General features: G+C 34.3%; 1 protein-coding gene across 27 annotated transcripts in view; it reads right to left on the bottom strand.

The window, feature by feature from the left end:
- Nucleotides 1-8207: 8207 nt before the first annotated feature.
- The window catches only part of PPIP5K2 (diphosphoinositol pentakisphosphate kinase 2), a 62047-nt gene continuing 44757 nt past the window's right edge, over nt 8208-25497 (bottom strand). For 4 of the 27 annotated variants that reach the window (XM_088796652.1, XM_088796654.1, XM_088796653.1 and 1 more), the window contains 10 exons: nt 25234-25401; nt 23907-24027; nt 23034-23203; nt 21668-21740; nt 19927-20046; nt 18975-19037; nt 17171-17230; nt 15419-15559; nt 11710-11835; nt 8208-9914 (listed from right to left, as the gene is read on the bottom strand). In XM_088796652.1, coding sequence (XP_088652778.1) covers nt 9802-9914; nt 11710-11835; nt 15419-15559; nt 17171-17230; nt 18975-19037; nt 19927-20046; nt 21668-21740; nt 23034-23203; nt 23907-24027; nt 25234-25401 — 1155 coding nt within the window. In that variant the 3' untranslated portion in view covers nt 8208-9801. Of the gene's footprint in view, nt 9915-11709; nt 11836-15418; nt 15560-17170; nt 17231-17266; nt 17299-18974; nt 19038-19926; nt 20047-21667; nt 21741-23033; nt 23208-23906; nt 24028-25233; nt 25402-25497 lie in introns of those variants that run through there. The other 23 variants (XM_019727955.3, XM_019727957.3, XM_019727962.3 and 20 more) reach the window with 20 other exon arrangements.

Raw genomic sequence — 25497 nt, 5'->3', positions numbered from 1 at the left:
TATCACAAAAAGCCTGGTAAAGCAGGAAAATGAGATGTTATTCTCAGTGTTACCTATCAGATAAGTTAGAGGAGGGTGACCAATTTGCCCAGGGTCATGTGCCAGTAGAGGACAGGGCTAAGACAGACAGACCTGCCAGATTTTCATCCTTTTCTCTCCCCATGATCGCACTACAAAGAGTGGAGATATAGGCTGAATAAATAAAATACAAAATTGAGCTATATTTCTTGAATGAAGACTCCTGGAACCCAGTCAAGAGGCCAGAATTTCTATGCACTAAAATACTTCTTCTGATTTGGAACATGCAGTTTTCAATAACTGCATCATGAATTACAAAAACCAAATGATATTCTCTGAGCGCTACAGCCACTCAGCAAGGCAAGATAGTAAGTAGTGAACACGGACAGAGCTAATCCTTGAGAGATGGTTCCATGAGAAACAAATGCACCAAGAGTTGGGACACCTGAATTCCTTTTCTAGCTTCATCACTGACTTGCTGTTTCCTCTGGCAAACTCTAATGTCAACTATCTTGTCTGTCAAGCAAGAATAATAATACATGCTCTGCTCACCTCCCAGGGCTCTTTGAAGAACTCAACGAGATAATTTATGACGAAGTTGAAAAGAAAATGTCTCCATACAAATGCAAGGCCTGCAGTGGAACTACTTGACTAGAACTTCAGCTGTTTAAAATTATGTGAATAATAAATAGGCTTAGCATGCTTTAATTGTGTATTTCATTTCTGGTAAAATACATAACATTCAGAAAAATATAAATTATTTCATGTTCCTTTCTGATGTCCTAACGACTACTCCCATCTACTCTGATTTCACTTATATTCTTTTTTTAAAAAAAGGTGCCCGAGAAGGTGAGATGTATACTCAAAAGGACTATTTAATGGCTCATCTTTAGTTTGAGGGGAGTAAAGCAGGAATCAAAAGTTGGGCAGGATTCAGTCCAAACAGCTTTTGTAGTAAATTAGTCTCGTCAAACTGAAAACAGAAACAGAAATGCTCGGGATCTATTCTGTGCAGTTTTTAGAATCAAGTTTTTAGGAATACACGTAGGAGAAAAAGGCAAGGACACCATCCTCCCATTAGTACGAGTCACTATCTAAAAGCTGGCAAGATTCCAGAAAGATATAATAATGTCGTATATGGATTACAAAAAACTGTTAGAGAACTCATTTTTATTATAATAGCACCTGCTAAGCTCTAATTACGTGCAAAAGTCACTGTTCAACCTTCAGATGCCTACCCTAGAAAGCCTTGAGGGTGTGAGTAGTGATGATACATAACATTCAGAAAATGTGATACACCTTAGAAGTGATTCGATACACAGACATTTTCAAAACTAGAGACTTTGTCAGGGTGGAATATGGTAAATAATGAAACTAACTTTGTTACAGAGGCCATGGGGAGGTGATGGAGCAGAATATTAACACCAGAGGGTCTATTTTACTTTTTATTTTTAAGCCATATTTATAGCTACTTTAAATTTTATTTATTTACCTTTATTGTATTTATTTACTTTGCAGATTATTTGTATTTTTGCACAAAAATTATGTCTCAATCTGAATCTGGGTATTGAGACTCAGGGAGATAAAAAATAAGTAAATAAATAAATTGATTACCACACAGAATTAAGAGTTGAAATGTACACCAGAGGCCACACTCTTTCTAGCCCACACTGTATGCTTCTGTGACTTTTTACCCCATCATTCCACTTCTTGTAACTTACTGCAAGAAAATAATTCATCATAAAAAAAAACAAGCTGATAGGACAGAAACAGAAGGAATTTAAGTGCTCTATCATAAGGGACATTTGAACAAATTATGATAGATCAACTAATAGACTATATTATACATATCTTAAAAATGATGAGATTTCCCACTAATGAAAGTTGAAATCATGCAATTTATATACACCTCTTACCCAAACCACTCTAAAATGACAAGAAAGGAAGAATAAAAAATAATAAACCATGAAGAGTATGAATGAAAAGAACATCAGATGAGGGGTGTCAACAGATTTTTGAAGAGTAGAAAGCACACAACATTGTGTCACTGGATTTAAAGAGCAGAGACAACTGCAGCCGAAGGCACCGAAGATGGGGACACCAAAGCAAAGCAAACCAGTCACCCCAGAAGTACCGAAGGCTTGGGGCATTTGGTACTAGCAGAGGCAGGACAGGATGAGTCTCAGCAGGAGAGGGGTGGGGTGGGGGAGCAGGGAGGGGTTGATGCTATGTAACAGACACCAGTGGTTTTCTATTCAACATCTATTCCTCACCCAGCCCCTTACATGCTCATCCTCCCTCCTTCCTGGAAGAACACTGGGTCCTTCTCTGAGACTGACCTGTGATCATGATTCAGAGGAGAACTTGGGCATAGACTCTGGGAAAGTTGGAGCTAACGCAGGGGAAGCAGGCTTTCCCAGCAGTTGAACCAGACTGGAGCAGAAGGGCAGGAGATTCTGTTTCGTGGGTGAGTGCTGTGATGCCCTCAGGCAGCCTGGAGGCACAAAAACATCATTCAGAGAGCACTTTGTTTTTAAAATGCTCAATTTAATAAAGCTACAAATTTAAAATTCCTAAGCACTTAAATTGACTTAAAGATAACATTATTTTATTTGTAAATCTAGCAAATTTTAATCATTTTGAGTAGCCCTTTTATATGTAGTTGCATTTGCAAGTTGTTTTTTTGATTGCAAGATTTTCTTTAGTGTGACTTTCTATTGTGGGAGTGCCCTGTGTGTGCCCTGGATTGTGAAAGCGTCCCCATGGTATGTTTTAGCATATGCTTCTTTTTGTGGACCTCTGGGGCTTATCAAGAGAATGAGTAGGCATGAGGTTTTACAGCTCTGGTTCCAGTCAGTGCAGAGGCTGTGCGGCTCTCTCCTTCATGAATGGAGCCCTGCTCCAGCAAGCTGCCGTACATCCAGTCTGCAACCTCAACCCATTACACCTCCTGAAGAGTGAGTACCCTTAGCAACGGCTCACGCTGACCAAATAAATTGTCTCTGAAAAATCAGGGACTGAGCTACCCTTTGAATCCTTTGGACAGAAAGCCTGTAAGCTTCATTTAGCTGTTGATGCCTTTTATGTTTCTGATACCTTCTGGTTTTGATTTCTTTGCTTTGAAGCTGTTACCTGTATTTCCAAAATAAATATTTTATCCAGAATTTTTCAGCGATTGGAATGGAAGACTGCCACGGACTCTATGATTGCTTTAGAGCACTTGGACCCTACAAGAAAGTAAATTCCTTTGAATTGAAGCAGGGCTTTTCACAATTGTATCACCAGGGCTTAGCACAGAGACTGGTTTATAATTGGCACTCAGCACACATCTGCTGAAGGAATGCCTGTTCTCCAACTGTGAGAAAAGCATTTGATTAATTATGGGGTTTATGGCCGGGTTAATGAGGTAAGCCTTCCAAGGGCATTTGCATTTTAAAAGGGGCTATCTATATCTCCTGACAGGGAGTTCTCTAAGGTTCCTTAATGACTTTTCCCCCCCTTAGGCTCGCCAATGTTGACATTTGAGACACTAGATCTAGCAAGTAGGTGAGATACTTTGAGCAGCTAAATTCCTCCCAAATTCCACACCTGATTGGCAATCATAGTTTCTGCTTATGTCTCCTGGCCCAGCCCGGTAATATGAGGATTCCTATGGCTCACTCTGTTTTTCTAGGGATAATTTTTTTTTTTTTTTTTTTGGTCAAAATGAGTCATAAGCAAGTGCTACTATATCATAATATCAGGCCTAATCTTACTCATAAAGCAAGATAAATACTTACTTTTGGTTTGCAATATTAGTCAGAATGCAGGGGGCAGAAGATAACAAGAACTGTCTTAGAATCAAAACATCATAGATTGTAAGAAGTCAGAACCCAGATGTTCATTATACTGATTAATTTTACAGATGTCAGTTTAAACAACCAAAGAGACAAGGGTAGTAATGCATATGTATTAGGAATATGAAACATGTTCTATATATTCAAAAATTTCTCATTACGGTCAACTACTTTTACACAAGTCTATAGGAATACATTACCCACATGGATACCGGGTACAAATAATTTTTCATTGCTGTAAAAACATGTTCATAACTGTATTTCATTTTATTTAGGCTAAATGAAAACTAGTTTGCACTTACAATATGAACTACATGCAGAACAAAACATACTCTGGGTAATAAAGAGAAAATATTACATAAATATTCCTATGTTGATAATTCTCAAAAGTATCATTGTAAATATTGTAGCATTAACTGTATTAACAGTAAATTCCTCGGCAGAGCCTCCGGAGAGCAAGAGGGAGTAGTAATCAGACTCAGGACCACTAATCCTTCCTTTAGTAATGCTATCTATCTACATCCGTGTTCAAAAAGCACGTGCTGACTACTATGAGGGAAGAAGGAGCTAGTGATAGAAGGAATGGTTCAAGTTCTAGAATTCTGAGGAAAAAGGGAAGAACAAGCAAGTTTATACAAATTTTGAGATGAAGTGGCCTTTGGATGCGGAGATAAGGAAAGTGGGGCCCAGCAAAGTCTGGAGCTTCACAGTCACCGAGACAGCCAGTAGCAGAACTGAAATTCAAACCCTGGTCTCCATTCTCCCAATCCTTTCTTATGCCCTTTACAGTAATCACTTTGCTCTTTCCTGAAGAGGCTGTGAAAAGTGTAGAGAAAACCCAGTAGAATCAGGCAACTGAATATACATGTTTTCATACGCACAAATTTAATTGCCAAAAATGGAATTAAAGCATCTATCTGCTCAGTGCTCTCTTCCCTAGCCCCGCCTGTGCAATGAGCACATCGTGGCATTTCAGTCACATTCCAAGCTGGACATTCACCATTTCTTACAGGGCTTCTGAAAGGACTCCATACTTCCCGTAAGCTGTGACTCATTCAATTTGCACATTTTAAAAAGTGATTGCATTTCCAACAGGTGGAGCAGACTGTTCTCTTCCAATATGAGTACTATTGTGTGGCTAATTCTTTCTTTGTGGCTTTTCTGTCTATCCCACTGGGAGGTCGGTGTGACATATGGGACTTTCAGAAATGTTTCCAAATGACCGATGAAGAATCAGTTATATAAAATTGTGGTGAGTTATAACATTTGGGTCTCCCAGGTCTCATTTTATTATGCATTTTGAGCCAGGCATTATAGGACAAATGAGCATTTTTGTGTGTAGTGAAAAGGACAGTCTAATTATTTGGCTTCCAATTTCTTCACATCAGCAATGATGATTTTTTTTTGTTTTTGTTTTCTGACAATAGTAGAGCCTGTATTCTTTTATTTTCTCTGCCCCACCTCTCCCTCACTTTCTTTTGTCTTCATTTTTCCATCCATCCATCCATCCATCCATCCATCCATCCATCCATCCATCCTTATCACTGAGTTTTCTATTCAGCATTGACAAGTTTGAGAAAAATCTACGGTTTCTAAATGCAGCAAGAACACTTTCAAAAGGCACGTTGCTTTTTTTTTCTTTTTTAAAAAATCATCCTTCCACATACCAAGTACTCCTGAAGCACCTTGCATAGAATGATAAATAGCCCACTTTCCTCATCAAGATACATTATTAGAAGTGCTTTAAAATGGGTATCTAAACTACCCATCCATTGTCACACAACTGTGTCTTTCACATCACACACAGTATGAGATGTATGGGTTGGGGGAGGGCAGGCATGATTTTATTTTGTTAAATACCATGTTGTTGTTTTTAACCCTACTTTAAGAAGCGCTGTATTGCCTTTCTTTAAATTTGTTTTAAAGGAGAAAAATGCCAGAATAACCTTGACTTTTTTTTCAGTTTGTCAGGTTGTTACTAGGCAGGCCGTTCCCGTGGCAACAAGAACAACCACGAAAGAGTATTGGGAGCTGTCTAGGACATCCTTGACAGCAAAAATGCTGAATTGCCATTGACAACAGAGGTCTCATTGACATTTGAACTACATACAACTCTATCCCAACCACAAAATATAAATAATGCTTCAAATTTCTTCTTCCTTTTACAGTTTACCAAATTATCACTGCATTTGATCCTAACATTTTACTGGATGCAGAACTGGCATTATTAATTTCATTAAAAAAATAATTGTGATGAGAAACATGGGCTTCTCCTTTTCTTTTTCTTCCTCCTTCTCTTCCTTCTTCTTGTTAAAACATAACAGAAAAAGAAGTGATGCCCAGTTTGAAAATGGAGAAATCATGTCTCAATAAAAAAAAAATTAACCTCATATATGAAACTGAAATATAAATTGTCTTCAACCAAACTAGAAGACACTGGTAACCTTAACCACAATAAATGAGAAGGAGCTGAAAATGGAGTAAAGTCCAGACAGGAAGATACCTGGAGAGAAGCCTTACAGCTCCAGATCTGTCATTAGACCAAAAGACTCCAAAATAGGTGGCATAATCTGAGGAGCAAAACCAATTCTTTGTCTGAAACAATGGAAGTGGGTGCGTGCCAGCAGTAGTGGACTTTCTGGATACTGCCTGTACCATAGAGTAGTAGAAAGGGCAAAGCCAAAGGAGGAAACGCAGATGGTGCAACCACAACAAGTAGTGGTAGATGAAACAGAGGGGAGGAGACTCCCAGGTGAGCAGCTCTGCAGTTGCCAATGTTTGCTGGCTGGAGAGAATAAAAGGTTAAAACAGCTCTCTCAGACACAATCCTGTCCTAAGTGGTTTCACTATAGCCCAGGAAGAACTGTGTCAACCCAAAATGCTGTGCTACCCACCATGTGAATTTATGTCAAATAAGTGAACCAGAAAGAAATGTTCCTCAGGGCCAATAAGTTCATGGAATTCTCATGGAGAATGTTATTCATCCAGTAGTAGACAGATGATGAAATAGGTTAGCTCAATCACAATGAAGTAAAAAACTTACTATTCCATGGTTGAGGGAGAATTTCCCTTAATTTTTGTTGTGTTGGGAATGAGCAGGTAAACACACTGGCAGCCATCTTGTGAACAGGAGGGAAAACAACTTTGGGGTGAAGTTTATACTACTCTAGAGAAGAGAGAAGAGAACCTGGGTCCTTGATGACATTATGACTGATGGAACTGTGGCTAGAGCCCACCCCACACTTTTGGACCTTCAGAAACGTGTAACAATACATTTCCTCATTATTTTAAGCCAGAATCAACTGGAATTTTTCTTACTTGCAAAGTATTCTTTCACAAGAAAGATTAAAAAAATAAAAAAAATAAAAATAAAAAAATAAAAATAAAAAAATAAAAATAAAAAAGCAATAAAAACAGAAAGCATAACCTAAGAACAAAGATATATTACATATAAATATAAACTAGTGTATGAAATGAGAGGAATCACAAAGCAAAACCCACTATCTACTATATTAAAATACCTAAACAAAGTGACACAAATATTATAAAAAAATAAAAGCACCTTGCCACAAGTTCTCTGTCCCTTTATTGTCTCCTTCCTGCTCCCACTTCCCGCTCAAAGGGAACATGAGGTAAGGTGTTCAGCACATTTTTCTACTTAAACGAAGTCTAGTATAACCCCTAAAACATTTGATATAGTTGAGAATGGACTACAAGAACTTATTAGTACCAGAGCAGCAGAATCTGCTGGTGTTAGACTTCAAGGGCCAAGTTAGGTCTGAGCTCAGGTGTAGGGTTCTTAAGTGTGAAAAGACTGAATAATGCACTATGAAGATTAACATGCCAGGACAGTGGGGCAGTTCAAGCTGGGCTTTCTCATCTCTTTGCTGGATGGAGGACTAGGCCGCAAGAAGTATCTTCTAGTATTTAAAACAAAAAGAAAAAATACACACCTTCAGAATCAAGTGAGAAACAGATGCTTCAGCCAAACTTCCACTAAATAGTGATGACAGTAATTTCTTGCTCTGATATAGAAGACTTTTGTTGTTTTGGAAAATGATTGTAAGATTTTTATAAATTAGACTGCCCAGTCCACAAAGCAGTATTACTGAGTTTAGTAATTACAGTGAAAACATAGTTCTTCTATAACAATGGAAAAAGTGAATCGTACTGAACTTTCTAGATAATTTCTAGGAAATTAATATGTGATGTGTATAGCCAATAATAATAAATTTTATTTAATATACAAGGTAAGCATTGTTTAATATTAAAAGTTTTCCTTACTCTTTCTACTTTGAAAGCAAAAAAGGAAAGAGATAAATAAGAGAAATAATTAGCCATTTAAGTCACTGATTCTGGAAATAAAATATTTTAATTCAGTTACACTTAAAAAAAATAAAAGTAGTTTCCTTCCTCCCACTATGAGCACATTAACTACATTTTCACGTACAGAAACCGTAGGAGCATTCAACTGTTTGCAAGACATGTCTCCACATAATACATTTACATTCATGTGACGTATATGAACTTACATAATTGTATATATTTGTGACTTTCACATCTGGTACCTTTTAAAACTAACATGTAATAAGCTTATTTTCTAAAAGTCAGTTCATATATGATGATTTAAAGGTAGGAGAGTCTCTTTTGAAGAGTTTTAATAGTTGTATTCATATGAGAATTTAATACTTTTTAAAACATGAGCTTCAAACAAAAGCTTTCGCAACTTAAGTCACCTGACTGGCAATGCATGGAATTCTTATCAGGTTGTACTATTTGGTGTATAGTTTAAGTCATTTCAAGTGGTATATAATTAATTATTTATGCAGAGAAAAAAAGCACCACGGATAATGTTTTTTCACATCATAGGTGAAATCACAACACAATGATCTCAATTTCCCTTCAAAATCTAATCATCTGAAAAATGCATTTATTTCAAACATTCAATCTTTAAGCTTCCTTAGTGAGATCAACTGAAACACTAGAGATGGAAATGGTAAAAACAGGCACTATACATAACATCCACTAACTACAGGATTCAGACATTCTTCTCACATTGATGACTTCTATTTTTGAACTGAGTTCCTTAGATCTAAAAAAAACTCTGAAAATAAGTGTTACATTTATAAACTTGTCAACTATATCTCTTAAAAAGAAACTGTAAGGATGCCTTTCTTGCCAATATATAAAGCAAAATTTTCCTGATGAACAAAAGCACCCTATAGTAAGGAAATATATAAAGAAAATATTTTCTACAGATTAATATACAAATTTACGTACGTAAAGGTAGTTATCCCAGCTCTATATGTAACGTTTTAAACAACACAATAAAAATTCTAAAGCACAGATTGAAAAATAACTCATATGCTAAAACTCCAGTTATTAAATATTGCAGCATATATGTAATTGTAACAATTGGGGGGGGGGGGAATTTCTAATCTAAATAGTCAATGAAATCTCTTTGGAAATATACTTTTTATAAGTCCCCAATATGTAATCCTGACCATCAAATTTCAACCCAAGCTATAGGTTTTTACAGCCAAGATGCAATCTCATGAAAATGAACGTGTGATACAGAGGCCACCTCACAGATTCTTCATTAAACAGCATCGTGTGACATTGGAACAGCAAGCTGGGCCTTTGTGTTCCTTTTCTTTACTACAGACACAATGTAAACGCTAGACCTTTATCACCTTAAGTTTTGCTATTCATAAAATGCTAATAAACATTGTTTTCAACATTTCCAAATCATGGCAAAGGTTCCTTAACTGAATGTATATACAAAGAATTCTCTAGATTTAACATATTTTTAAATGAATACAGGCATGAGTAAGGAGGAACATAAACTATTTGCTTTGACAGGTTTTAGCCAAGGCTTAGAATGCATCTTTTCCTAATAAAGACACGATTTTCCTAAGTATAAGGAGTTCCAGTTCCTGCTAAGATTTCATTTCTTTTTCCCAGTGGGTTTTTTGTGTTCATGCATTTCTGTTTTGCTAGTTATAGTCTTTTTCCGAGATGAGGTATTAGGAACAACTGCACCAGAAGGTCCGCTGGTAGCTATACAAAAAAAAGAAAAACTATTGCTTAAATATTCACAAGCAAGCCAAGTTCAAATAACACTGTTGAGTGTCAAAATAATTGACTTTATAATTGTGATGTAAATGAAACATTGTAAACATTTAATAAGCACTTTTAACTCTTCACTTTTTAGAATTCAACACCAATACAGAAAAGTAATGTAATGAGCTGTGTTCAACAAGGCAAATTTCTCTTTTCACTCTACATTCTTCCTGGGAAACTAACTTATTCCATCATTTTTAACGACCATTTATTGTGCTGACAACCTTCAAATACATACTTCTGGCCCAGACCTTTCCCCATACCTCAAGATCCGTATATTCTGTGTATCCTACTGGAAATCTCTATCTACATATCTGATAGGAAACACACTTAACACGTTTAAATCCAAATTTATCATTTTCCCTATAAACATCTATTTTCTCCTATACCTCCTATCTCGTCACTGTCTAAAAATCTAAAGGGTTAGAAAACTAGAAACATTCTCTACTTAAGACTCATCTTTCTACATCCAAATGAACAAGCCCTAATGAGTTATCAGAAAGATAGATATGAAGCCAAGTTACACTTCTGGTATAGATGGGTAAGCTCCTGTCAGACCAACCCTCCCACATATAACAAGTATTAACTCTGGATAGAGTATCAAAACAACTACCTAAAGACACTGAAGAGTGAACAAAGGCAGGCATATACTGGAAAAGAATCAACATTCAGAAGGGAACAACATGAGACGAGTGTGTGTCTCTCTTTCCCCCCAAACTTTATTTTTAAGCTTTTGACCTCAGGACAGGATCCAGTCTGCACCAAGTGGAATGGCTAGAACCCCAACATTAAACTCAGTCTTATTAGCACAAAGAAACAAAAGACAAGTACTGGGGCAACTATAGCTGCTGAAGTCAGGCGGGAATTCCAGAAATAGAAAGGCCCCAATACTTTGTATAAACCCTGATCCAATTTATGGCATGAGCAGAGTAAACTCCAAGTAGTCCAGCTAAGGCTAAAAGAAGTGAAGTGACAGTTGAGCTGCTAGCAATTTCAAGGGACACAGTTTTGCTATCTGAATTCAGCCAAGGTTAAATCTTTGCTTTAAAAAAACCCAAAACAACCCAATACTCTTCGGAGGAACATAACAAAGTCCAAAGTTTCTACAACATATCCTTAATAATGTCTGATAAAATCCAAAATTACTCAATATATGACAAAACAGGAGAATGTCTTTCTTCTTGAGAACAGGTAAATTGATAGAGATTAATCCTGAGATCAGCTAGATTAATAGACAAGAACTTTAAAGGAACTATTTTAACATGCTCAAGAACAAAGGAAAGTATACTTATAATCAATATAAATATAATAAATCTCGGAAGAAAAAAAACTTATAATGAAGAATAAAAAAGAATGTTTAAAACTAAAGAATAAATACCTGAGATAAAAATTCACTGGATGAGTTTAAAAAAAAAAGGAAAAAGGAAACCTTCATATAAATGATACCTAGGTTCAACAGAAAAGCAAAAGAAGATAGTCCATAAATTAGTTTGGTGAAAAGTATGAGTATGAAATATATTTTATTAATAGATGTGGGGGAAGGCGGAAATAATAGAGAAAAAAATACAAATATATCAATAGGCTAACAGTAACAGATTTTTAACTCTTAGGGTCAAGTAACTTACTAGACTGTAATGAACCCACTTAAAAACAGACTTCACACTTAAAAAGCGAATTGTCACTACTCCTCTAACCGCTATACAGAATGCACTAATTCACACCCACTCCTAACCTGGTTTGCTGCTTGCTTTAGTACCCTTTAAGGTAGCTGGTGGTGTTGGGAGGATCTTTGCAGGTGTATATGTATTTAAAGATACTTTTCTTCTCATTACTGGACTGGAACGTGAAGCTGTAGAGGCTGAAACAAAAATAAACAGACATGGTAATTCAATAATTTCCTGCCAATTCTATCTTTACATTTTAGAAAATTTCTTATGACATATTTAGTGAATATACACAATAACGGGGAAATACACAAGACAAAGTCTGCAGAGCAAGTTCAGCAAAGCCATCTGCTCTATAAAAAGTTCTCTCATGTTCTTAGCCAAACTGATGTTTTGTTTATGTGTAAATAATAAGCATTTAATAGTATTCACCAAAAGAATGCCAATAAGAATAGAGCACAGACTTAATTTTATCCTGCCCTAACAGAAACTCAGATTCTTAAGAGATGGCAGAGAGAGGATGGCATAGTTTTATTGCTTGGTAACAGAAGACAAAGAGTCCCAAATGGTTTTTCTATCAAAAATATCAAGCAGAGATTCAGGGATAGTTCATCTATAAACATAATGGACTACTAAACTATCATGTTTAAGAATAAACTAACTAGATTACAAGTAAATAAATCAGATTGTCTTCCTATATTATCCAGCCAAGATTTATCTTCGTGCAAGGGAATTTTAAAGATTTTTTTCTCTTTCTAATGAAGGTGGGGAGATTGAGAGGTGTGAAAAGGAAAGGCAGAGATAATTCTTAAGTATGGAGTCCTCTGGGGAAGGACAAGCCCGAGTTGGGGAGCTACTGGCATGAGCTTCTGGGTTTCCAAGCAAAGGAAGTGTGGAGATAACAACAACAACAAAAATATTTGCTTATTTTTGTAATTTTTGAGGAGGACTTGATAGAAATAAACAGTGTGTCTCTGAAAAACCAATATGTGGGCCAATTATAGCAAATGTGTCTTAGGTGGTTGGTATCTACAGTGAATGAATACAAATTCCACTGGCAGAAGTTCAAAGTAGTCACCATGAAATAATATAAAAGTGACATAAAAGTCCCTAAAACATACAAAGCACTATACCATTAGTTAGCTCTTTTCTGCTTGCATTTTTTTATCCTATTCTGCTAACTTCCACCTCTAACTTACCCAGTTAGTATTCCCACACCTTTTCCCCCAATCGGATATTTTCAATGCCCCATTAGAAGCTATCTACTATTTACCACAAAATTAATTAATTTTGTCCTACATGAGGAAAAATAACTTTGTGGATGACAGAGGATTAATTAACAATGTCTTCTACCTTGTAAAACCACGAAATGAATATAGTTCTATATTATGATGCTACTTCCTCGATAATTTAAGGAATCAAGTATAATGTAAATATACTGTGATTACTAAATATTAATTCTGCAGTTACACTATAAAATACAGGATTCAGATATCTGTATTATAATTGGTACCCTATGTTCTTTAATATTCAAAAATAATTTAAAAATCCCATACATTTTAGAATACCTGGGTTTTGGTCTTGTTTGACCACTAACTAGCTGATTTCCTCAGCAGTGCCTCTCTAAGTTTTCCCCTTGAAACAATAAACTTTTCTCAAATGAAATCTTAAATGGATCAAAGCAAACTTTGGTTGAAGCAGCTATGAAAGACACAAGGCCTATTCAGCATACTTATCTTCCTCTGAAATTTCCAAAAGCTCTTGGGAGTATATAGCTTGAAGTACAATGAACTAGATTAATTCTAAGGTTCACCCAATTCTATGAACTGCATTAACTATACTTACTTTCTTCTCTAGTTCCTTTAGTAAGGAATGACATGAAATTTTAAGAGAACCAGAGGGATTGCGGGACTGGGGTACAATCTATACCCATGATATAGAGAAGAACTAATTAGAACTGGAGAAGAAATTTAATATCCTTCACTCCATTAATACACCTCAATAATACACTCTGATGAACTGAATTCGCTAACCACAGAAATGAAGCCATCCTAAAATAATAGCACAGATAAACCTTCAAAGATCATCTTTTTGTAAATATTCCACCAAAATTCTCTTTAAAAAATCAGTTATTACTGCTGATATTATAGCTTTAAGTCAATTCATAGAAAATCTTCTAAATTCTAAATAGTACTGATATCTACCCTCAGTTCTTAATTATTAATTAGAATATTCCTTTAATCTCTATATTAAGATTGCAAATCCTTGCCCCAGGGAAGCAGTAAAACATCAAGTATAAAGAAGGGTAAGACGGGAAATGAGAATTTATTCAGGTTCTCTACTGCCTTCTGAGGAGCAACACTGTCATGTTTTCACCTAACAGAGAGCATAAAAGGAGATGAATGTCTTTATTTTTCTGATTTTGACTTTATGGTTTGGAAAAGTCATTTCATTTGGAGTACTATTAATTCTCAGAATCAGACTCATTCCATATGAGAAAATTTGAAATTAAAACCTACTTCCCAAAACAATTCCCAAAGTGAAATATTTTTAGAACATTCATATCAATTGTATTATAATCATTAATTGTATTACAACCTATTAAAATTAATGATTGACTTCTACTGCCAGAAGTGGAAGAAAAGGAAAAGGCTACTATACTGCAGAAATGCAGGGGTGCTGGGGGCACCATTTCGATAGAATACAATGTGAATAGAACTCTCTTGAATTATATAATGTGGTAGCCCAGGAAAGGAAAGAGAATAAAGTGTTTTCATTCCAAGACCTCCAGTTTTATTCTTGGGAGAAACATTTATAGCATTCTCTTTACAAAAAGGAGAATGTACACAGTTTGTAGCTTTTCTAAGCTATGACTAGGACTAGCAAGATTCTTAACTCAAGGCACAGCACTCTCTACTAAAACTAATGCTTCCTAAACTGGAAATTCCAACGTGCCAAAGGATCTCGGAGAGCTGAAAACGATAACAGCCAGCTGACTTCTCACACCTAAAAAGGCAGCCCTGAACATTTCCCAAAATGATGTCCCTCAGAATAGTGCTTCATAATATTTAAATGTGGTACGAAAAAAGTGTTTTCTCAAAAAACAAGTTTTGGAAAATCTGCGTACATAGCTTTCCTTACAGAAGAACCTTAGCTAGTCACACGTTAATGTAACTATACCTCTTTAAAAGGAGGTAGGGTATAACATAGTTTCCAAAACTTACTTAGCCATGAACCCCTTTTCTTCACACACACAAATTAGCCTCTTCAGACTATTTTCTTTCTGAACACAATTTGGAAAACTGTTGTCCTAATTTCCTCCCTTTATTTAAGAGCTCTTTCTGAATCAATGTGATTACTTACCAAAAGGGAGGCGATGGGCTGTGTGCACGTGTGGGTTAATGTAGACTGTATTTTGTAATGTTTAAAGAGTTTATTATAAAATGACATAAAACAGCAATGGGAATAAAAGACCATGACTCCATGACTTTATATTATGTTGTTGACTTCTATGGCTAGGTCTTAGATTTTCTTTAACTTTTTTGAAAGAAAAAAAAAAAAGAATTTCTTGGAGATGTTCAAGAAAAGTGGTACATTACATATTAAACGAAATATTTCCAAATGTTCTTTTACACCCCTTTATTTCCTAAAATTATATTCGCTACTTGAGTTTGTACTTTATAATTATTTTTATATTCAGATAATATCTACTTTCCCCAAGTGAAATACTAATACTAATAGTACTAATAATATTAATAATAATAATAATTTTCCTACAAATTTCAGGGGTCTTCTGTGGAGTTTCACTTGATGGAGAAGCAATGGAAGCAAGAAATTCATCCACCTGCTTTAAAGACAGGGCATTATGAAGAGTTTCTAGAGGACAAATAGATGGCACCATGGAATACAATTCAAAGCCTGGAAAACAAAAAACAAAAACAAAAATAAAAGTTGGATATTGAAAAAAAAATCATTATAAAAGGAAGAAGACCATTGCTTAGAACTGGACAGTTTAGGTCTTTTCAATCTATCACATGCAAACACACGAGATCTCTGAAGTCATGACACCAGATGCTATGCAATATGGGGTTGGAACAAGATGTGACAAAGATTTCATTTTAAATGTAATTGCACATAGTACAGCATGCACACAATTTCATTCTATATTTTCGTAAAATCTAAAAATAATACTTAAAGAAAAAGACCTAGGGAAAAAAAACAGAAAAAAATACAATTTTTCAGTTTTTGACTTTTAAAACTCAGGTCTATTTGATAGGTGAATAAGCTGATGCCATGATGTGTCCTGATGCCAGGAAGTTACAGGTAACTTCTTGTTGTAAAACAATTATGTAATTACATGTGAAGAGTGATTTTATATACTTTTCTAGTCTTACCAAAGCCAGCGATACTCTCTAGTGTGATCCCAAAAGAACATTCACTTACTTACGCTGAAATTGAAATTACAAACCATATTTCACCTACCTTTATTGAATTAACACAATAATTATATTGTTGGAAATTGCTAGCTGAGTAAAGTTAGGCCAGGTAAAAAGGAATACAAAATACATATATGTTTGCATTCAACAATGGCACAGAAATACAAAAATTTCATGAAACAAACCATGCAGATATGTATTAATACCATCAGTGAAACAATATACAGTTTTTTAAAAAAACAAACAAGATATAAATTATTCATCTTTTATAAAAACGGCTTGTTTATTTAAACTTTATTCAACTGAATGGCTTTTAAAATTGCTTTCATATACAATTAAACAAGACTTTCTGCATTTCCTCTTTCAAAATTCAAATTAATTTCCCTCTAAAAACACTTTTAATACTTAAAGTTTTATTTAAAGTCTAATAATATTATAAAAGTAAAAATTAAACTCAAACAGACTGAAAAACTGTCTGTTTTAGTAGGCATGTGCTCATTTTAACACTGAATTTATTTAATCTTAGAAGGAAATACTGACCCAAGAACTGCCTAATTCTTAACTGCAACAGAAAAACTTTGGTTAAAAGGGAATCTAATCTTCCTATGAAAATAACCAAAGGATTTATAAAACTGATATGTTTGATTATCAGGTACAAACCAAAGCATGACGGAACTTTACATATACTTAAAAGGAAAAAGAAAAAAAGAAAAACAACTGTAACAATATAATAGCAGCTAAAGCACCTAAGCTAAGCACTAAAGAAATTAGGCTTGCACAAGTATTACATTTTTTTTTAAAGTACAAGATCCATGCAAATAAGCGCAAACCCTTTCTTTGCTATACACTAAAATTAACAATGTGGTTTCTCATTCTTTCCTCAGAATGTATATAAGTCTTTGGTAACAACTATTTTCTTGCAATTGCCATTTAGACTTTATAAGAGGCAAATGACAATATACTCAAGTTCCGTTGGACTACACATTTTCCCCATTGATCTTCATAAACATTTTCTTTGATGCACAATGAAAGGGTTAGCGCAGCAATTTAAAAAGCCACCCTGCTGTCATGTGTAGAAGCTATAAAAACATACCACTGGAGCCTAGAAATTCCACAGAGGAAACGGACCAGCACCTATAGAGGTGTAGGTGTTCTGCACAGAGGCCCAGAAAATAAGGTAAAGCACTGTCAGAAGATACTTGTTTCACCATGTTCCTCGAACTAAAGATGAAGGGAGGGGTAAGTCCATGATGTGTGTTAAGATGGAAATAACATGAAAGTCAGGGGAAAATAAAAAGTGAAAGAGTCAAATGACAAATCATAGGACAGATAAGACAACACAATATAAAAAAGAAAAGCCCCCAAAGAAATATTTCTAGAGTTGAAAGGAATGCATTTCATATGCATTAAGTTTTACAAAGTCTGGAAAATTCACATTTTAAAAACCAAAGAAATACGAAATTATTCTATTTTTCTGTTAAATTTAACAAAAGTTTTTTTTTAGCTACAGGAAACATAGATTTCTCCTACACAAAACTTATAATACTGTCTATAAACACCTAAGCATTCTGCACAAAAATCTATAGTCAGTCTTAAACCTGCAGTGTCTCCTCTTAGAATTTTATGATTTCTGTTTTCCTTGTGTCTTCGGTTCTTAAGCATGCGGGCTCCTTAGAAGCTGCACTGTATCAAATAAGGATCTTTTTCTCCAAAAAGTAGCATTTAAACAGCTACAATGGAGGGAAAGCACATTAAGCTTTAAGGCTTAATTTTCAATTGTTGAGGATGAGACCTTCTTACTCCACCTTCAAGAAGTACCAGTGCATTGTTACTTAGGTGTGCTGTTAAAGGACCTAGAAGGGGAGAATGACTATGAACATGTGCTCAATCCTTTAGTTTCACAGAAGTTTCTGAGAGACCTGACTTGAGTTTATGAAGACTTATTTGCAGTTAAAAAGAAAAAAAATAGTTTCAGGAATAAAAGTACCTTTATTCTGGGTAACAGTAAAAACTTGTACGTTTTCTATTCAATTTTGTGATCCAAAATTATTTCAAAATGATTAGTACATACTCCTTCTTGCAACTCAAGAATGAGCTCTATGTAAGAAAGTTGTAATAATGTAACAATTCAGTTGACAAATGGACACAAAATACTTTCCTATTCAGCCTCAACAACTGAATTTAATCAAATTGGCTTTTTTAGAGTTTTAGCTTAGTCTTCTTCCCGTCAGAAGTTCTCCACAATGTACCAAAGGGAACTGGCTGCTTGACAACAGCAAACCATATCGTCATACGAGGATGAAGTCAATGGTGGATGAAATTTTCAGAGTGCTCCAGACCAAGTCGGGTTTTGCTTTAGACAGAGAGCCAGGGATAAACGATGCCACACAGTGAAATCTGCATCCCCTGGTTGCAAAGAACTTGTCAAAGACATGTATCATTTGGCTATTTGATGAATGTAGCTCTGTATTTTTGTTAAATAGTTCAATAAAACAACCATGTGATCAGAAAAAGAAATTTGGAACAAAAAAAAAACATTAAAATTAAGAATTAAGAATAAACTAAAGAATGCTAATTGTTGTATTTTTAAAATTTGTGTAGACTGATCACTTGAGAAATTAGAAGGAATTTTCAGGTGTTAATTTAGTATTAAGACTCATCATCATTGTGTTCATTTAAAAGTTTGATGAGTGCTGTTAAATTACTGTGTAAATTACAGCTGAAAAACGGAGCCAGACAGTATCAATACTTTGGGTGAATTATAAATTGGAATTGTATGCCAATTGAAATTAAGGATGGAGAAATGAATGATACTGTATACCCCAAATTTTGAAATAAAAGAAAAATAAAAAAGGATGAAGCAGGGGAGTATCTTTTAAAATAAAAGCAAAACGTACCATTGGTTGGGTGTCGAGCAAATGAGATAGAAAACCTTTTAACAGCAGAACCGCGTGTGGCGTCTGAGAAAGAGAAAAACAGGTACCTGAAATTCATAACAGCTACCAAAAGGACACTTAAAAAAAGGGGAAAAACAAATATATAAGGACGTTAGTATTAGGCGACATGCAAAAGGGACAATGAGAGGAAGTAATAAGCCAAATATGGGTTAAAAGAAGTAAAATGGTTTGATGACAGAGGCAAAGTGTTTCATGAAATATACAAAAGAAAAAAAAAGCAGGATGAGCTGGCAATTCTGAAAATCATGTTCTACTGACTAAAGTAAATTTGTGGATACATGAGAAAAAGTTTTAAATAAAGGTAATCCTGAAAAGACTAATAAACACTGCTATTAACAAAAGGGACAAGCCTCCATGGGCCTCAAAAGACATTCTGAATATTAAAACTTAAGGTATATTAACAACAGTGAGAGGATTTCCTCAACCAGGGATCCTAAAATATTCTCATCCTGTTTATTTTTATAAAAATATTGCCAATATGGTATTTTCTTCTATTTATAAGCATTCCATTCACTTTAGTTTATTTAGATCTGTATCAGTAAGTAACATTAGGATTAACAACGAACGAAGTTTAAAAGAACAAAGAAACATTTCTTCTTTATAATATGGCTTACCAACTATCTAAAAGAATATACATGATGCAGTTCTAAATTTCACTCATTGAACTAACTACTCATTGAACAGGTACTGTACTTCTAACTACAATGAACTGCTTGATGAAACATGGATCCAAGCTGTGGATAACAGAGTATTGATAGTCATTTAGGCAAAGGGTGCTAGGGTTCCACTTGACTCAATCAGTGGCCTGAAGTTTGCCTTTGAGAACTACTGTATGCTCATGGGTGTGTGCGTGGGTGTAGGTATGAATCTGTGTGTGCATGTGTGCACATACCATCTATGCAGCCAGAAGAGGTCAGCTTTTTACGATGCGTACGAGCATAATCCTGTAGGTTAGGTGCGCTTGAAGAACCCCCGAGCACCGAGGTGCTAAACAGGCCCGCACAGTGTGACCCTGATGGGAGTTAGAGAAAATACATACAACAACGGGTGTTCTTCCATTCACATTGGGAATTCATGCAGCATGCAATAACATGGTTCTTACCACACGTATTGGCAGTGCCTTGAACAGGCTCACAATTTGCTTGTAATGCCAACTTTAATACAATCAACTACGTACCATTATTTAGCATATGTACAAATGAGGGTATTTAACACTGGACAAAATGTGGTCTTTGAGGAATATGCCCACACAATATTTAGACATATACTTATTAAAAGTATTAAAACACTACAAACACTACAATGAAAATTAATTTAGGATAAGGGATTCTGTCAATTTGCATGAGCAAGACATATGAAAAAAACCTCTCCTAGCACAAATTAAGTCATATTAAATCAATATTTTTGAATGTATGTCTGTAAATAATCTTTTCTGATGCCCCTAAATTAAAAATGATCAATATTTGTTATAAAATAAAGCAAATCAAAGCTTATTTAGTTATGAGACCAGCTGAAAACAATTCCTTTTAGGTAATCTAGGCCTAAATCAGTTTAAATTCTAATACGTTAATGACTTAAGATCTTAATTAGTAAGACCCCAATGAAATACATTATTAGCAAATAAAACAAAGCCAGTATAAACTGATACTTAATTTGTAGCAAAAGTTTTTACACCCAAGCAAAACTTTTACCACTGAGTAAGGATTAAATAAATTTCTATCTAATACATCATGATACATACATAAAGGAAAGAGATATATATGTATATATACACGTATACACATATACATATATACATATATATATTTCTGGCAAGATACCATGGAAATACTAAAAGCTACAAACATTAGCTATATGTAACTAACTAAAGAAACATCTTCAAGTAGGTAGGCAGCATCAGGTAGTTCATATACTTAGTATAGAGATCATCGTACATACATAGTTGAAACTTATTTATGCTTCTATTAAACCTATTTAGACAACTATTTACAAAAAATAATATGCCATTACCTCATATAGCTTATCAATAATGAGCTTAAAACCAAATAAGTTTAGAAAGGTCTTTTTCAATGTTGCTTTGCTTGAGTGTTAGCGAAGAACTAATTATGTTCATAGGTCAATAAGATAATAACACTGCCACTGTGCATTTGCTTTGCTTTGGTTTTCCTCAAGAGATGATCAAAAGAAAAATTAATATACCCAGATATGGTCTGAAACTCTCCCCACTTAATTTTTTTTAAATCAGCAAAGTAGAAGTTTCTTGATTGTATGCCATAGCATATTTTCACCTTTATCAACTGGGGAAAACGAAGTTTCCTTCCTAAAGTGAAACATGTTGGGATTTTAATTTATAAAATACAAGATTAAAAATTAGCATTGATAACTGGACTACATAGTTTAGACTGTGGGCATTCAAAAGGATTATAAAACAAAATTAAAGGCATTTCTTGTTCATTTTATCAAAACTTTATTGTATATTTTGAGTAGTACAACTGAACACTCCTGAATTAGTGTACATTACATAGAAACTAAAGCATAGCATTTGGTCATGCTTTCACCACTGAGGAACTTTACATGTGCGCAAAATAGTGAGTTTAAGAAGGTATGGAATGCAATTTTTTTAGACCACATACCTACAGTAGGGTTCTGCTTCTGTTCCACAAGAGTTCTTGGTGTTCGCAGGTAATTAGCATTTTCAGATACAACCTACACAAGGAAAGCAAAATAGATGAGGTAAAACAGTAAAATAAATCAGAAGTCCTTCATTTGCAGCCTGTTCCAGACAGACAAAGGTTAATAAGCTGTATGATAAATATTAGTAGAAATACATAAAACATGAAAGATCATGCAAGATCCCCTTCTGAAGGGAGTCCATTTCATATGAGGTCCTTGCAATGAAGTGGTGCGAAGCAGGCATTCAGAATGAAATACCATGTATGAAGCAAGACAGATGAAAAGAAATAATTAATAGATTGATATAATTTCACTTTCTCTTAAAAGAAGCCAAATGCCCACTCTTAAACAGCTCCTGTATTCGAAGGGGGGAAAAACAATCACAAACAAAAGAAAAGACAGACAGAGACTGTTGAGATCACCATACAATTACTGATCCATGCACAGGCTTTATCAGAGTAACCTTTAAGTATTCACAGCCTTAATGGATACCATAATCCCTTTTCCTATAATCAAAAGCATTATATTTCCAAAAGGAAATTACTGAAATTCTCGGAAAAGTCATGTGTAACAGCAGACCTTCCATTATTTAAAAAAAAAAGAAAAAAAGAAAAAAAAAGTAGTATTTTAAGCTTCCAAATGTCATCACAGAAAGTCCTTCTGAAGTCATTTTATTTGACCCATATTGTTGATGGGCACATATACATTGTCCCCTCTTATCTTAAAGAAAACATTAAAGTTTTATACAACTAAAAAAATCATACTGTGTGTGACCTTAAATTAGATACTTCCAGATATGGAATAATGAGGGAGAGAATGATACATTTTAGATGTACCCTGCTAATTAACACAGGACCACTTAAATTTTGATATTTAAAAAAATGTTTACATCCTTAGCAAATTCCAAATGGAATCTAATTTTTTAATTAAATTATTTAAAAAACAATTAAAGGGGGGTAATTTTTCTTACCATCAACTTATGTAATTTTGTTTCTGAATGTTTCAAAGGACAACTGAGTCAAAGAAAGATTTCTTTCCTTTTTAAAAAAGTTTACTAAAAAAGTACCAGGAGTGTAAAATTCATTAATTTTTAAATCCTGAATATTTAAAACCCTCCCAGTAAAACAATAAACACATGCAATTTAAGTGGTTTCTTTCCCTCAAATATTGTCAGCTATCACAAGCATTTTTAAATGAAATCAAAATTAAAAAAACAGAAGGATTTACTCTGATGTAAAATATAAGGGATTAGATGTCCTCAAAGACAGCTGTTTGTTGCTCTGAATGCGGGGAGGAAAAATGTTTAATGAAGTAAAGTTTAAAAACCTGTTGCCATGAGCCAAAAATACTGGATGTGAAAGCCAATGATTTGGGGGAGACAGGGGAAGAAGTGATTTGTTCCCCTGATCTGCGTCTTCGACGCCCAGTACCCACACCACTGGTATAATGCAGCCAGGTACCAGTACCCTCTGGGCTAGACACACTCAGGGGGCTCTCTTCCTGGAAGTGAGAAAGGGGGCAAAAAAAAAAAAAAAAAAAAAAAAAAAGCAGAGCATGCAAAGTTAGATACAACAGAGCCAATGATCAGAAAGAAAAAAAAATACAGTTTGTTTGCATTTGCTTATCAATTTTTAAAAACCTATTCAATAGTAATTTGGGAGCCAAATATTGCAATATTTGAGAAATTGATAGGAATGACATAAATCTAATTGTATGTATAACAATTATGAAAATTACCTTATTTTAAATATGCAAGATATATTTCTACTGCTTAATAGTTGTTCCTTCCCTCTTAAAACTGGAGCAATTTTTAACAATTTTTTATCTTAGCAATTTTTAAAATACAAAAGCATTCTGCTTAATCTTTAATATTCAAGAGGTTTTGTGCTATATTGGGCAAAGTTTTCAACCCAAAGCACAAAAGAATCGTGCAAAGGGTTAAAGAGATTTCAGTGTATAGAATGTAGAAAACAAAATCTGTCTGCCAGACAATTAAAAAAAAAAAAAAGAAAAAAAAAGGAAATTAACCATAAGATAGATTCAAATTGCACTTGTTTATTTACACTTTCAAGCTATCTATTTATTTACACCTTCTACAGATTATTTATAGAGTTCAGGAGGCAAAACATGCAGCAAACATTCTCATTTTACATGTTTGCATGTTCAGATTCCAGACAGTGAGGACACAATAAAATCTACTTGCACAAAATGAAGAGAATAGTCTTTTTCTCTGTGTGTCATTTGGAAGTACAAACTTCTGATATCCATGGAGATGGTAGACGCTGGAAAGAGTCTTCAAGGTTTTACTTGAATAATTTACCTTATGGAAGTAAAAGTTTAGCATGGCACAGAAATAATCTCTTGAAAGCAACTATTTAAGTATTTATGAGAAAAAAGGTTTATAAATGTGTTGTTTTAAGAGTTAACAAAGGGCAGTGATTTTGTTGAAGATTTTACAAATACAGATGAATGCTCTATCAGTTATAGGCTTTTTGGAGTGCAGGAGAAGATTTAATGGTGAAATTCTAAACAATCTGGTTAATTACAGATTGCTTTGTTCAACAATATCAAAATCACTGCCCTCACACAACGGTAGTTTAGGTTGTTTTCTGAAATTAAAGATACCTAAACATAACCCCAGGGTTCATATTTTTTAATTAAGTTACAATAAACAACCCAAGTTCTACAATTGTCAATCATCCTCCTTTATAATTAACTTAAAATATCACCTTTGCAGGAACCCTAACTAGTATACAATTTCCATTATAAAATTATAACAATCTATTTTATTGATGGATTTTTTTCTATACATAATTGTCAGTTTGAGGCATATATATTTGAAATTTAAGAATCAATGAATATAATTTGTTGTTGTTGTTTATATTCTTACTCCCCAATTGCAAGATAATGTTATACTCTTAAGACATGGTATATTTAATTAGCAACAAAAAATATTTTCTAGTTTAGAAGTTGATGGTTCCTCTGTCTTAAATTCTTGCTTTAGATTCAAGCATTTATAAAATATTTATAATCATTGATTTCAATCAATGCTTGGAGAATCATTCTTTAGAGACTATAGATAACCCAAAACAAAGGCATTTAAAGTATAAAGTTGTTAAAGATTTACTTAAGCTTCATTCCAACTGTTCAACTTTCCTTTTAAATGTTATTTTAGTAGCTATTTAAAGGTTATTTTATTAGTAAGCATAAGAATTAGACTTAGCCTTAATTGTAGATCTTAATACAAAGATACATTTTTTAACTATATCATCAAATTTTTAAATTCCTATATTGATTTCTGCCATCAGGCTAGCAATTTTGAATTTCATACCTTAATCTACAATGTCATTAGAATCAGTTGTTGAAGCATCTCTGGCAATTTCTCTTTACTTTTAACCAAAAACTGTTCCTGATCCATTATTTAAAAAGTATATCCTGCTCCATAATTAAAGCTGTATTTTCTTTTCTGTTTTATTAAAATAGTTAGTATACTTTATGAAAAACATGCTCTGACAAATGCACTTACTTCATTGGTAGCCATCTTCCTAGATCTGGGAAGTGGAGACTTCCTGTGTATATGAATTGGCTCTGATACCATAGGTTTGAACAATAGCACACCCCGATCAACCTCATCCTTTTTAGAAGTATGTGGTTCATCATCATTATCAATTTTAAAAGATCGCTTGCCTTCATTCTATGGGCAAAAAGTACAACATATAAAAAAACTCAGATAAAACAACAATCTCTTCTGATGAACAAAATGAACCACCAACTGGTATAAGTCACTTGA

This window comes from Rhinolophus sinicus, chromosome 3, assembly GCF_057876585.1.
Source record: "Rhinolophus sinicus isolate RSI-liver-muscle chromosome 3, RSI-T2T, whole genome shotgun sequence".
In the NCBI taxonomy this organism is placed as follows: Eukaryota; Metazoa; Chordata; class Mammalia; order Chiroptera; family Rhinolophidae; genus Rhinolophus; species Rhinolophus sinicus.
The sequence above is the reverse complement of the archived record's forward strand: the minus strand, read 5'-3'. Positions and strand labels throughout refer to the sequence as shown.